Below are 15,928 nucleotides of genomic sequence, written 5' to 3'. Positions count from 1 at the left end.
AATTAAGACGGATATTTCTCACAAGTACGTAGATTGACGGGAAAAGCATCCAATTTAAATATAATATCAAGACTTAAAAGAAATGATAGGTTTTATGCCGAACGGAATTCGGGAGTAAAAAGAGAGCAATTCACTTTTAAAGAGCCAAATGCAATGCTATGCATTATAATAAATCCATATCAAATCACACTATTTGACAATAGATGGTGCTCACATTTAATGGAATCTGACTCAACCAATAAAAAATGCAGTTGTTGATGTTAAATACAATGAAGGCAATGGAGCAAGTTTAAAAACAAAACTCATATTTTGCCACCAATGAGAATATAATATTGGAAATTATAAATAATGAAAGAAAAGAAGTTTGAACTGCAGCCTTTATAAGGATTCTCAAGTCCAGATATACTAATGAACACAATAGATTTTTTAAACTTACAGCTTAACTCTAAATCTTGGACTGAAGGTTACTGTGATTTGGTAAATAAGGACATTGAGCAAGTCAATTCACTACCTATACTAAATGTCTTTTCGTGAGAAGATTTTTTGAAAGCCAATCACAGTCCATTGAATATTACAAAATACTCTTGTCATAGTCAGAAAATGGAAAGTGTCGTTGGGATAGACACAAAAGCATCATATACCCAGGAAAAAAAGTTCTATGGAATTTTAATAAACTTTTGAAACATATGGTCTATAGAAATTCTATAAAATTCTATGAAATTTCTATAGAATGTCTATTAATTTCTATAGAAATTGCTATAAAACTTTATTTTCTATAACATAAAAAGTAGGAAAAAAAACTAAAGTGGAATTTCTATAAAAATTAACAGAGATTCTATAGAAATTTTATAGAATTCTATAGAATTTCTATTGACCAAATGTTCCAAAAGTTTATAGAAATTCTATAAAACTATTTTTCTTGGGTATTAGATATGGGTATGAAAAGCGTCAACAATTTGTTATAATCTTATCGAAATCCATCGGAAAATGTTAATTCTAAGGCTAAATGCTAATAGTCTCAATAAAAATTTCAATTAGAAAGCACAATGGTTATAAGACATTTAATATAAGACATGAGTTATAAAAAAATATAGTTTTGTACATATTTTATACAATATTAAAATATGTTTGCCATATATTTTTTATATTTGCAAAACAGTATTTTAATATTTGTGCAGTATAGATCACTGCAATTATATGGTAACACAATAAAGATGAAAACTGCTAACTTTAAACCCATTTTTCTCTAAAACGCTATAAAACCTGATATATATATATATATATATATATATATATATATATATATATATATATATATATATATATATATATATATATATATATATATATATATATGTATATATATATACATATATATATATACATATATATGGTAACACAATAAAGATGAAAACTGCTAACTTTAAACCCATTTTTCTCTAAAACGCTATAAAACCTGATATATATATATAGAGAGAGAGAGAGAGCTTGGTTCAGAACTGATATAAAAATAATTTTAGCACTATCTTTTCGGAAATTTAATTTTAATTTTGATAGTATAATTTCTATGCAGCTAGAACAAAAAGTTAAATAAAAAATCAAAAAAGTAAAGAAACTCTTTTTTCTGATAAAATCGCAGCCTCGATTAATTACTTAGTTTAGTTTTTCGCAAGTGACTAAGCGCCCATCTTTATCTAATTAACTTAGTGTTAATTCCGATTTAATTATGAATGAAGTAAAATGTTTTTTGTGAATTTAATAAATTCTTACTCATTAAAAACAAATTATTATACTATTTCTCAATATAAACATCACTCACTCAATTCAATTTAACTTATTCACTTTAACATGTCAACTAAAAAAACAAAAACAAACAAGGACGACGATATTCTAGCCGCATTAACTGATATGAAAGAAAATAAAACATCAATGACTCAAAGATCGCAAAAATAACAACAACAAAGGCTTCCATGGCTCAGGTACAACAACGACACTCTCAAATAAACAGAAAGATTGATGGTGCATGCATTCTAATTACTTGATGATTGGGGTTATCGTTTAACCCAAAATGAAATCCTAGAAATTGTATGTGAATACCTTAAACGCGAAGATCAATTGCACTTATTCAAAAATGGCAAGCCTGATAAAGACTTATGCCTTTATGAAAAGATGGTCAAAAGAAATTTCAATAAGAAAAGCGGATAACTTAGCATCTAAAAGAGCCGCTTCTTGTACGCCAGAAAAAATTGATCGTTATTTTGAATGCGTCACCAAGCAATACTAACAAACTCGTATAACTTTCTGGGTCGCATATATGGAATTGTGATGAAACAGGTTTTTCGGGGGATCAAGTGTAGTGTGTCGAAAAGAGACAAGACGTGCATTTAAACTTACTGACAACAATGAAAAATTCATTATACTGTAAACAATTTCTGCAACGCTGATGGGCATTTTGCACCACCATTTGTGATATACAAAGCCATAAGAAACTTTCTTCTTGACTGGGCAAGAGGTGGTCCAGTTGGCACCAAATATTCAATTTCAAAATCAGGTTGGATGGAGCACGATGATTTATACCCAAAACTGAGCAAATTTGTGGTATTCATATTTTAGTATTAGATAAGCATACAACTCACATAACTTTGGAAGCGGTATTGCTGTGCAAAAAATACAATACAATCTTGATTTGTCTACCAGACCATTCTTCACATATTCTACAACCATTGGATAGAGGTGTTTATTGTCAAGTCAAAAAAGCACGGAATGAAATTCTTACAAAGTATTACAAAGACTCAAAATGTAAGAATTTAGATAAACAATATTTTCCACCGTTTCTCAAGCAGCTGTACGAAAGTGGTAAATGTTTTACACTTGGCGGAAAATGTATTACCGAAGAAAATGTGATCGAATTCCTCAAACAACAAGAAAAAGCAACCAAGAAAGCCGTGAAAGTTGCTAAACTTAACCCAAAACGTAGACTCTCTATGCCAAGTACTCAAATACCAGAGCATAACAATGCTGAGCAACCTCAGCAAAACAATAATGAAAAACAAGTACCGGCAGCCAAACGATTAAAAGTTGCAAAAAGTAAAAAATGTAGAGTACAATTACACATAAGAAATGTTGCAATGCGAGAATTCGATGTGTCGGGAACGGTTGTGCAAAAAAAACATATTTACCAAAGAAATATGTCGTTGGAATTTTTGTTGTTGCAAAAAATGTAAAAAATTTAATATAGTTTCTTAAATATAAGTTGTGTTAAAAACCAATTAAAAAAAAAAGTAAAAAATTTAAAAAGTTCAATGTTTTCTCAGGTGGGCGGTTTTATCAGAATGTGGCTTAATACCGCACAATTTTTTTTTCTTTACATTTAATATTTTCGATTATTTTATTATTATTTTTTTAACATATCGTCCCCTCAGTATTATCTTATTCTATCTACAAATTTTTTTTTGTGCAAAAACCAATTTTTATTGTTTAAAAAAGTATAATGTATTATTTCCACTTATCAATAAATTATTACCTCCTCTGCTTCGTCAAGATTTATTCAATTTGACTTTGTTCTAATTACAATTTTACGTATTTTGTTAGTTTTATCTTATTCTATTTCACTTTTTTAAAACATTTTAGTATTATAATGTTCTAATGCCCAAATCTGCAAATCAATGTTGTAGCGCAAGTCACGTGACTTTTTATTTTGATATTTTCAAAATGTCGTCAAGTAAGTTTATTACTAATCGTTAAATACAGGAATGGCTCCCTATTTTGATTGGACGAAAAAAGATTGTTTTCCTTAGTCCGAAAAACAATTTTTTCTCGTTGCCGTATTTAAAAAAAGTTTATGCCTTAGTATGGATATATATATATAATATATGTACAATATAAATGCGATAGAACTCGCTACTAGATTCTAGTATCTAATACGCAATAACGATGGTGAGTTTTAGTACAGTTTTATTTCATTAAAGATAATGCAATTTTTCTTCTTCTAAAAGACATAACTTTTGTTTAGGCATCTGCTAGCTTGTCTTCAAACAAGTTAAAGCTTAATCACCTTGCGATCAACAATTATAATCGACATAATGCTTGCGAGTCACAGAAACAGTTTATTAAATCTGTTCAAGATTATTCTATTAAAACACGCCAGTCTCCTGTGGATATAACTGATGATGTATTTTCTCTTAAAAGTTTACCACCTAAACATCAGTTAATGAAATGGTCCACTGAACTATCTATGCGCAATAATATTGCGAGTGGAATCCATTATATAGAATGCAACCTAGGAAAGTTCATGTATGAAAGTGTTCAGCATCTAATAGCTCTTCATAGGGTTCAAGAAATGAAGCTAGCAGTTGATCAAGAGTTAACATGGTTTAATTCTCCCAAGTTAGTACCAAAATCAATCAGTATTTTTCCTTCTCAAAATTTAATAGAAAAATTCAAAGAAGTGCTTTTTAGAAGGCCAGCTAACAAAGAAATATCAGAATATGTGATGAACCCTAATACTTTAGCTGAGTTATGTTGTGCTAGATGGCTTTCATCAGATCATATGCTGCAAATTTCTAGCATTTTAAACTCTATTCAAGGCCATTCAAAGGTAATTTATTTTAACTTTTTAGGAAATATTGAGCATTATGTATCAAGAATAACTGTTGTCCCTGAAAAGCTGATCTTTATTATAAATATTGGAGGAAACAATGAGAAAACATTTTCTGGCACAGATTTAAATGCAGGTTGCCACTGGACACTTGCAGTTTATAATAGTATTGAAGGTAATTTTTACTATGGAGATTCTTTAGGATGGACAGCTCCAGATGATTTTTTAACTAAAGTTAAATTATTAATCAGAAAATTGTATCACATAAGCGAAAGCTTTAATATCACTTATTGTCATGATCCAAAGACACACATGAATGGAGTTAAAAAATGCAGTTCTTTTTGCAAAGAAAATTATCCCATGCAGACATGTGGAAATATTTGTGGAGTTATTACCATAATAGTATGTGCAATCTCTTGCTTAAAATATGACTACTTTAACTGTATGATAAATAATGGTCAAATAGAGAACAATAATTACAATTTTCTAAAAGACCCTACTAAATATTCTAAATATTTAAGATTAGTTTTAATGTCATGGTTTATCTCAAAAGAAATAAATCTTGATTTTGTTGTTCCTACCACTATTGTGCGTGAAGTTTCCACCAGTTTTGAAGTATGTGATACTGATTCTGATGAAGATGCCATATATACAAATGTTTTCGAATCCAACATAAATAAAAAGAAAATGGCCAATGTAAAAAATACCAATTTTTTATCTTTAAAATGCGCAATTTGCACTATCTCTTTCACCCAAAAAAAAAACATGCTGCAGCATATGAAAAATAAACACAAATCAATTGATGAAGCACAAGAAAATATTCAATCAGGAAATTCTTTTTGTCTTCAATGTGGATTTAAATGTAGGCGAATTAAGGATTTAAGAAAACATTTATCTGCAGTTCATTTTTATACCTTTCTGAAAGAAAAATTATCGTTTGCTAATTATCGAGGTAATGCTTTAATGTTTTTAAAAGTAAATAATGTTTTATTTAAATATAGTTTAGAGTAAAAGTGCCATTTATTTTGCATACAAACTTTTGTATTCTTGCTTTATTATTTTTTTAATATGTTAGTGATTATGTGTTGTGAAAATGATTTTGAATTTGTAATAATTTCAAACATAATTACTAACATGAATAGGTTCTAAAAAATATTTATTGCCTATGTTTTAGTCCAGTTCCTGTTGATGTTATGAATTTTTTTATATAAGTTGTTACACAATGATAATTGTTTTCAAATTCATTTTCTCCTTTTTTGTCTTGTAGTAATTATTTGATTTTTGTAAATAATTTTTTAGAATTTGAAATGTGGAAATCAGATATTGAAAGTAATAATGCAACACAATATGTTTTACCTTCTGGTGAAAAGATTGATAAAGATGGTAGGAAAGTATCATACTATCAATGCTACAGAAGTGGATTTTATAAATGCATTGCGAAGAAAAGACTAGTTAAAAGTAGTGGTATGTATCAAGTAAATAACGATATTTAGAAGAAGAAAAATATTTGTATTTGCAACAAATTTTAATTTATTAGCATTGTTTATCTAATTACTGTTATAAGACTTAATTCAGTGACCACTTTCTTATTAAATTTTTGTTAAATACATTATTTATTTCAAACAATATTAGAACACCTAATGTAAATATCTAAAAACTCTTAAACATGTTTAGTTTTTGTGTGCTATAGGTCACTTTGTTTTAAAAATCTTTTAAAATTATACAGATGATGATTATCTTTACTATATTTAGAGTTTTATGTATTATATATATATGATATACAAATATTATTTTAATCTATACCCAGTAGGCACGCAACGTTTTACTCACGTTTCAATCACGTTTATTTTAGGTGACTTTGTCCAGGTTACTATTTTACGTGAAAGTTACGTGCCAAAATATCGCGCCTAACGAAACTATTTTTATTCTTAATAAAAACCTGTGATAAGAAATATGAAATAATATTTTTTATTATATTATTTATTTTTTTATAGTATAGTTTTTGTATTCATTATATTAGTTATAATTATTTTACTGTTATGATGATATAATTAATTTTTATTGTAGTTTAATCATAGTTAAAAAAAAAAATTTGGTCTATATAATAAATTATAACGCAATGCATTTAAAACAGAACTAAATAGTCCAATATATTTTAAGTTGTAATATCTAATATCCAAATTACATCGAATTAAGTTAAATAAATTAGTACCAAGCGTCCCTATTTGCCACACAAATAAGATTAAACTCAAGTACAAGGTATGCTTTTTTTCTACTTTATGATATAATATTTTAGACTGGCGAATTTGTCCATTTTGCTTACTTAATTTAGTACAAAATAAGTTATGTTAAAACAAATTTAATATCAAATTAAGTAAGCTACATGGACAAATTATAAGTTCTAGCAGAACTTATTCTTGATTCTTGAGCAATAATAATGTCTGTAGAACTTCTGCATACATTATTGCTCAAGAGTCGATTAGATAAAAACCAAAAATAGATTTTCTTGTATTATTTGGTTTTTAACAAAAAGGTTAAAGAATTTATCCAAGATAATATCAATAAACAAATGTGTTATGTTATTTATTATTGATATATGTATATATTATTATTATATACTTTATCTTTTTGTAATATATGACATCTTGATCTTGTGCTTTACTTGTTAAAAAAGGTTAATACTTATTTATTTCATTTTTTGAAATTATTTAAATATTATATGATTAATATATATATTTGAATTGTATTTCCCCCCCCCCCCACCCCTCCCATTTAAAAACAAGATTTATGGAATATAAGAAATGTAATTTTGCAACACATGTTCCAGTACTTTATAGAAAACCAATAAACATGAATAATTAAAATTATTTTACAGTGTATTTGACAATAAGTATTTAATGTTAAGTTTTTCTATGCTATGACATAAAGGCACTAAATCTTGCATCACTTTTACTGCACGTTCTGCACATATATTTGACCCTTGTGTTGGAATTGGTGTTGGCTCTGTGGACCAAAATGTCTTCAACAATTTTAATGCTTTTGGATGCTCATTGCATGCTTCTAATAGATGAACAAAATCTGCAGGATTGAAGTAGTGATCACCAAACCATATATCACCCCATGAACCACAGATGAAGTTGCATGCTGCTTGAGCAGATTTCGATTCTTGATAGTCTGGTATTAGAATGTAAGCAAGTAGAACAAAAATTACTCTCAAGTTCCATCTTGAATTGCTTATAGCAGGATGTGATTTGAAATTCACTTTTGGAAAGGTACCTGTGCTTTTGAACTTTTTATAACAAGCTATTTTTTTTTTTTTTTTTTTTTTTTTTTAAACATCTTCGCTTCCAACAAGGCTGCAAGCAGCCACTAATTAAAGTTGGAAGTTACTGTAAGAGAAAAGATGAAGATTGTAGAGCAAGATAACGATTGACGGACGATTTAAAAGATTGCAAATTATATGAATCAGGAAAGCAAGATGAAGGAAGCGAATTCCAAAGAGCTGATGTTCGAGGAAAAAAACTAGACGAATAAGCGTTTTTGGAGCACTTAGGAACAGTCACAGAAAAAGGATGACACTTAATTGAATGACGAGTAACACGAGAATGAATTTTAGTAGATGGCACAAGAGACGCTAGCTCTTTCGAGCAGTGCCCATTATAGTATTTGTAGAAAAGAGAAAGAGAAGCAACATTACGACGATGTGATAATGGTTGAAGGTTGGCTGCAAGAGCAGGTCCAACTATGTTTACAATGCGTTTTTGCACCTTGTCTAAAAGAGAAAGGGCATCATTAGAAGATCCGCCCCAGATATGGCAACAGTATTCCATACAAGGCCGGATTTGAGATTTATAGAGGTAGAGAATAGAATCCAGAGTAAGAAAGTGGCGAGCTCGATAAAGAGATGCAACCTTAGCAGATGCTAATTTTGCAACCGATTTGATATATGGTTTCCAAGAAAGATTGGAAGTAAGAGTTAATCCTAGAAGATGAAGAGTAGGTGACTCATCGAGTACATCACCGTTCATAAATATAGGAAGATCTAAATTATTGCGATAACGATTGGCTGAAAAAAATTGAGTTTTATCTGAATTAAAGTTCACCAGCCACTGTGAGCCCCATGCTGTAGCAGAAGTGAGATCCTTTTCAAGCTCAAATGCCCCCTCCAGGCAATCAGAGGGTGTTGGTTTCTTATCACGACAAGAATAAATGGTAGTATCATCAGCAAACAATGCCACCTTAGATGTGAGAATATCTGGAAGATCGTTAATGTAAATTAAAAAGAGTATAGGGCCAAGGATAGAACCTTGAGGAACCCCTGAAGTTACAGAATAAGAAGAAGAGTGTTGTCCATCGAGGAAAACTTTTATGCTACGATTGGAAAGGAAGGATTCAATGATCTTAAAGATGTTGCCGGATACACCATAAGAAGAAAGCTTATGGAGAAGACCAGCATGCCAAACTTTATCAAACGCTTTTGAAATGTCAAGAGCAATGGCCTTAACCTCTCCACCTTCATCTAATGCACGATAAAACCTGTCAGTTATTACTGTTAGCAAATCAGCTGTAGAACGAGAAGATCGAAATCCATATTGATGGTCAGAAAGTAAGTTATTAGATTCAAGATGAGAAATTAAGTGTTTGTTAATTAAAGATTCAAAAACCTTGCTTATGATAGGAAGAAGACTTATGGGACGGTAGTTAGACGAATCAGATCGCTCCCCAGAATTTTTGAAGATAGGGATAACAGATGCGGCTTTCCAGCAGGCTGGAAAACAAGACTCTGATAAGCACTTGTTGAATAGTTTTGAGAGTATAGACGACAGCTCTGGAGAACACTTCTGCAAGACAATAACAGGTATGTTGTCTGGGCCACAAGCTGTAGAAGAGTCTAGACAGGAAATCACTTTAGATACAGATGCTGAAGTGATATGAATGTCAAGCAATGAATCAACCTGTTTGTTGGCAATATCAGGTAGAACGCAATTAGTGGAATCAAGAGATGATATTGATGAAAAGTTTTTAGCAAACAGTTCGGCTTTGTCTTTAGGTGAGGTGACAAAGTCTGAACCATACAAGAGAGGTGGAATTATAGATTTGCCCTTATTATTGATATTATTAAAGATTCTCCAGAAGACACGAGAGCCTAATTTTTGAGATGAGATACGAGATTTCATGACCTGAGAATAGCGGGTTTTGGCGTTAGACAAAACCTTTTTACAGTTGTTTCTAGCAGTAATAAACAGACGTCTGTTTTCTGGAGAATTGTTTTGCTGATAAATATGGAAGTAACGGTTTCGATTGGCAATCGCAGCAGCACAGTGTGAGGAAAACCATGGAGGAGAGTGAGGCTTGACCTGGAATCGTCGAGAGGGAATAAAAGATTCCATGCCAGCCTGAATCCACGAAGTTATATAAGAAGCACATTTGTCGACAGGAAGTTGAAAGATTTCTACCCAAGGGCCATCACGAAGAAAATCACGGAAAGAATCCCAGTCAGCTTTACTGTAGTTATAAGAGGTTCGATAGTAGGGGTATTCAGGTGATGAAGAAGAATGAGATATTAGTTTTAAAGAGATCAAACTGTGATCAGAAGCACCTAAGGGTGAATGTGGAGAAGCTGAGCACTGACTAGGATCAGAAACAAGACATAAGTCGAGTAGAGAAGGTAAATGATTAGGGTTGTCAGGAAAGCGAGTTGGAAAGTTGACTATTTGAGTTAGGGATTGAGAAAGGCAAAAGTTGTGGGCTTTAATGCCTGCAGAGTCACTGACACTAGAGCCAAGCCATTCAGAGTTGTGAGCATTAAAGTCACCGACAACAACTATATTAGCTGATGGATAAAGAGAGAGGGCTTGGTCAATATGATCAGAAATAACATCAAAAAGTGTACAGTCTTGAGATGAAGGAGATCGATATAGAACAAAGAGAAAGGCAATAGCGTGAAGTGGTGCTAAACGAAAGCACATGAAAGAATATTCTGTGGATTCAAACCTAGTTTCACGACAAACAGGTGAATTCTTACGAATGTAAATGCCCAGGCCAAGCATGTGGCTATTGGAGTCTTTACGAATCAGAGGAAGATAACCATCAACACTAAGATCACAAGATGAGACAGCCGAACTCAAATTAGTCTCACAAAGAGCAAGTAGGTCTGGTGAACTTTGCAAGAGATAAGACTCAACAGAAGAAAAGTTACTTCGAAGACCACGAATATTCGTGAATGATAGGTTTAGAGAACTTGGTGATGATGATTTTTTGTGTTTTATAGTTTTTGGTACTTTATTCATTTTTAAATTAGATTGAAGAACTTGACTCAAAGCATAGTTAGTACTCAGAACACCGTTTAATAGCCCAAGCAATTGCCTCATTACTACTAATAAACCCTAAGCCGTAACAAAGGGCTTATTAAGTGATAAAGGGCTTATTAAGTGATAAAGGGCTTATTAAGTGACAAAGGGCGTATTAAGTGATACAGGAAGTCCATGTCATCTCGCCAGCCTACCCAATTCACTTTTGTCAAAGGATCTCCAGTATTCTAAAGTAATAACTTCGGGTTCTTGTACTCTTGCCATAATCTTGTCACATATGGGTAATGAAGATTTGGTTTTGTTGTTGATTTTTCAAAAAGATTATTCATGACATGTAAAATATGGTGGTGGCATTCTAAAAAAGAAGGTTTTTCTAGTCCAATGGTTTTGAAATGTTTCTGTGACAGTGTTACTACACCAATTCTTGTTCCGATATTTACATATGTTGTATCAGATACAACCATTTTTATGGCTAGCCACAGCTCATATTCATCCAGCACAAGTTTTATCCCATTAAATATTGTTTCACCTTTTCCATTCATCAGCTAAAGAACAGCAAGTCTAACCCCTTTCTTTTATTTAAAAACAACTACTTGATGTTCCATTTTCTCTATGTGTTTTCCATCAAAGTGTAAAGACCGCTTTTCATTTTTTAAGTTCTCTATATAATTTGCTTTCAACTTTTCTCCTTCTTTCCCGACATCTTTGAAGACACCACTATGAGTTGGAGTAGGAATAGAAATTCCATTTTTTGATAAAGTTTTGCAGACTTTATGTGCTTTTTTGGTACTAATCTTTGCAGAAATCACCAAATTTACAGACAAATTTGTTTTTTATCTTTTAGATGATGATGACAAACTTTCGACATCTTTAGCTTCGGTATCACTGCTGGAACACTGCTCTTCAGTTACTGAATAACCTCCTTCACTAGCTGGTTCATTGAAATCTCAGTCTTGGCTGATTTGTTTTTTGAACATTTGTTTCTTTATCAACACCAGTTTTCTTGGATGAATACCTTCAGTATCTTCAATCGTGGCACAATATCCAACTATTCCATTTATTGACATTTGCAGACCATAAAACTCTTTATCTTCCTGACACAACCACTCACCTTTCTCATCAGTTTTGTTAAACAATCGGGTAAAATTTTGAGTTCCAGGTTTTCGACTATTTTTGTCAAGTGTTTTCAATACATTTTCTATTTTTCTTTCTGATGGTGATTTACCTTGTAAAATTGGAATATTCAGCTTTCTCCATATTAGTTCAATTTCTTTAGCCAACTCTCTCATTTCTGCTTTTAACATTTGATGAGAAACTTTTAAATATAATATTTAAAAAACTTTTAAAAATAATATGCTGTTCTGAAGACATTTTATTCATTTCACTAATACTTTTAACAATAGCACATATTCTTGAAGTCTTAGCTTTTTCAAATCTCGCTAAATTTGATTCCCAAACTTTCTTATTCTTGTCTGAAGCAAGACCATTTTTAGCAATATTTATAACTTATTAGGATAACATTAAAAAGATAGGAAAAATTATTTTCAGCTTGGGGGTAATCTTTTTCAAAAATTAACATTAAAAACTTATATTTTCTGTTTATAAATATAACTTCTCCACTCATGGTGACAGGGGGAATTAAAAATTCTTAAAAAAATTTTTTAGTCATACCCCTAATGTACAATATAAAACAGGTTATTAATGCGGATTTGTTCAATGTTTCCCCCACAAAAAGATGATTATGACGCTATTGTATTTGAAACTGCATTATACTTATCTTTCAATGTTGACAACCTTCCAATATGTAAAGCAAGTTTCTCTCAAATATAGCATTGCTTTTTTTAAAAATTGTTTCATGATTTAGATCAAAGAAATAGCAACACCAGAAAATCTTGTTGCCAAAACAGTTGGCGACTCACCATGTAAGACTTGTGTTAAAAATATGTGATTTAAGATAATTATTTAATAATCATATTATTATTTAAGTTTTTATTTGTTTCTTTTTAGCTAAATTTGGTGTCGCTAGCTATTATTGGTAAAAATATCGACTTATTCATTAGATAAAGTTTGATGCATGCTTACCCAGTTTCCTTCTTCACGTTTCAATCATGTATATTTTAGGTGACCTCGTCCAGGTTACAATTTTACTTGATTGAAGCATGAAAGTTACGTTGCCAAAATATTGTGTATTTTGGAACTTTTTTTATTCTCAATAAAAACCTATAATTAGAAACTTGGAAAGATATTCTTTATTTTATTTACTATTTTTTTATAATATAGTTTCAGGAATTATTTTTTTTGGGATATTCCCGGAATACCGGATATTTTTCTGAAATTTATCTTTTTCCAAATATCCGAAAAGTTTTCCATACATGCAAGTTAAAGTATATATTATTGTCAACTTGGCTGAATGCAAAATTAAGGGAAAAATTAGGGGGAAAATATTCTGAATTTTTTCAGGATATTTTCCGCAAACAATTTTCCGAATTTTTTAAATATAATGATTATATGAAATATATAGTTTATATATTCATTATTGTAATTACTTTTTATTATACTTTTATAATAATATAATTATTTTGCATTGTAGTTTTATAATAATAAAAAAAGTATCAGGGTATAAGATATTTCAGGGTATAAGATATATCAGGGTATAAGATATCTTATAACATCGCAATGCATTTTTGACAAAAATAAAATGTCACATATATAATATTTTATCTAAACATATTATATTATTTTATATCAATTTTTTGTCAATTTAGGTTTAATAAATATATTAAAAAGCTTAGTTCAAAATCGTGTAACGTTATGGCAGATAATTCTCATATTGCAACATGCAAAAGATCAAACCCTAATACAAGGTATACTTTTTTTTCTACCCTATTATATAATATTTTAGACTGTCAAATTTGTCGATGTAATTAATTTAATAATAAATAAGTTATTATAGCTTTTATATTATTAAATTTATTAAACTACATGATAAATGATAAGTTCTGTATAAAATATTATTGACTAGGAAGATCCAATGGTATTGTTATGTTATTGCCTAGGTATATCATTCTGTAGTAAGACACAATAACCTTTTAACTTTTAAAGTTTGAGAAAATTCACTTTTCCCTCTTTTCGTCTTCTTTTGTGATCGCACCCTGTAGCAAGAATTTAATTTAGTTCATATCTTGTTGGAGAATGTAACTTGGTTCTGAGTTGAATTTTTAGTACTCGGTATATATTGGTGACCTAATTTGACAATACTTTATTATACATACTTTTAGTTTTATACTTAATATATTATATATAATTATAAGGGGTAGATGAGGCACCTTAGCCGTGGTGAATGTTTCCACAGCAAAAGGAGCCTCAAGGTGAAAATCTCACCATGGGTAGGAAAATCATGATATAAAATCCCCACTATAATGTTGTGAGGTTATGTGGTAACTATTACATTTTTTTAAATTGTTATAATTTTCTATGTGCATTCTAAAATTACATTTAATGTTCAAAACTTTGTAGATTACTCATTTAAAGCAACTTCGTGGGCTGTAACCTTTGCATCTAGTGAGTTAATGTATGAACAAGTTAATGCAGAATCAAGTGCAAATATAAGAAGATGGAAAACAAAGAAAACAAATTATTTAATCAGATGTTATCACATAAGGTGTTTTTCTAATCACGCCCTTCAGTTATTAACTTTATATATATATATATATTTATCTATAGACAGATATTAGATATAGATATATTAGATAAACAATATTTTTTTAGACTTGTATTTTTATATTTTATACTTCTTTTTTTTATTTATCTGTCGACTTTTTTGTTATGTCTTTTTTTATTAAATCCTTATTTTTTAGCAATAAGAGTATAAAATTAGAAGGCAAATGACTTTTTTTATTTTTCTACATTGTATGTAGTATTGTTTTCTTAAAATTATTTAATGATTTAGATAAAAGAAAACAACTAGAAAATCTTGTTGCCAAAATGGTTGGCAACTTACCAAGTAAGATTTGTTTTAAAAGTTTGTGATTTAAGATAGTTATTAAATAACCATATTATTATTTAAGATTTTATTCGTTTCTTTCAGCTAAATCTGATTCATTAGATAAAGTTTGATGCGTACTCTTATAGGAGAAAATATCGACTGATTCGTTAGATTATGTTTGAAGCGTGCTTTTATGGGAGAATATATCGACTGGTTCGTTAGATTAAGTTTGAAGTGCGCTCTTTGTGGATCGAAGTGTGCTCTTCGTAAGTTGCAGATCTATGACTTTGTACTTATTACTTATTGGATATAAGGAGGATATTTTAACAAAAGTGTTGCTTTTATTACAAATTCAAAATGTTTATATCAAGAACTAATATACTGACTAATAAAACCATGTAATTTAATACGTATTAAATATTTCCTCGACGATGAGTTTTTTTCTTTACACGAATCCAAACACTTCGTTTTTATAAAGCATAATTATTACTTAAATATTACGTGCCAAAATTAACGTAAAAAGCACGTCTTTTAGACAGTTCATGGGGACCAAAAAGTTACCTAAATATCACGTGCCAAAAGTAACGTGAAAAACACGTCCATAAATCACGTGAATTGGTCATTTCATGGGGAACAAAAAGTCACCTAAATGTCACGTGCCAAAATGACGTGAAATTCACGATTTTGTCACGTCGCTGTGCCTACTGGGTATGATCTCAAATATCTACTTAATAGGAAATCGAAAAATTGTTAAAAATTGCACGTCCACACTTTAAGTTACCCAAACCGTAGATAGATTGTTAATGCTTGTTATTCACACTATGGACATAAAAATGAAATTCAACATATTTCTCAATCAAGTGTTCAAAGGCAAGAAATTGCTAGCAAACTTAAAATGGGTGTAACCAAAAATAGAATCCTAGATGATATTAGAGATGAAACAAGTTGTGTTCAATCCAGGTTACATTTAACCCAGCGTCAAGATATCAAAAACCTAGAGAAAGCATTCAACATTATTTCTATACAACTTCATGC

The 15,928-nt window shown here is 30.3% G+C and overlaps 1 protein-coding gene across 5 annotated transcripts; it reads left to right on the top strand.

Moving 5' to 3' along the window:
- The first annotated feature begins 3,789 nt into the window (after positions 1 to 3,789).
- LOC136077125 (uncharacterized) lies at positions 3,790 to 15,325 on the top strand. 5 transcript variants are annotated; one of them, XR_010636847.1, is made up of 7 exons: positions 3,790 to 3,936; positions 4,013 to 5,549; positions 5,897 to 6,061; positions 12,773 to 12,830; positions 12,916 to 13,043; positions 13,674 to 13,772; positions 14,425 to 14,569. XR_010636847.1 is itself a non-coding variant. In XM_065791773.1 (5 exons), the coding sequence occupies exons 1-5, from the start codon at positions 3,934 to 3,936 to the stop codon at positions 14,859 to 14,861; spliced, it is 1,854 nt and encodes a 617-aa protein (XP_065647845.1). In that variant the 5' UTR covers positions 3,791 to 3,933; the 3' UTR covers positions 14,862 to 14,912. The 5 variants fall into 5 exon arrangements, 1 of the variants encoding a protein (XP_065647845.1); XR_010636846.1 differs by having other exon boundaries at positions 12,916 to 13,772; XR_010636845.1 differs by lacking the exons at positions 12,773 to 12,830; positions 12,916 to 13,043; positions 13,674 to 13,772 and adding exons at positions 14,858 to 14,911; positions 15,040 to 15,325 and having other exon boundaries at positions 3,791 to 3,936.
- The last annotated feature ends 603 nt before the right edge of the window (positions 15,326 to 15,928 follow it).

Source organism: Hydra vulgaris, chromosome 02, assembly GCF_038396675.1.
Source record: "Hydra vulgaris chromosome 02, alternate assembly HydraT2T_AEP".
Taxonomy (NCBI): Eukaryota; Metazoa; Cnidaria; class Hydrozoa; order Anthoathecata; family Hydridae; genus Hydra; species Hydra vulgaris.
The sequence above is the reverse complement of the archived record's forward strand: the minus strand, read 5'-3'. Positions and strand labels throughout refer to the sequence as shown.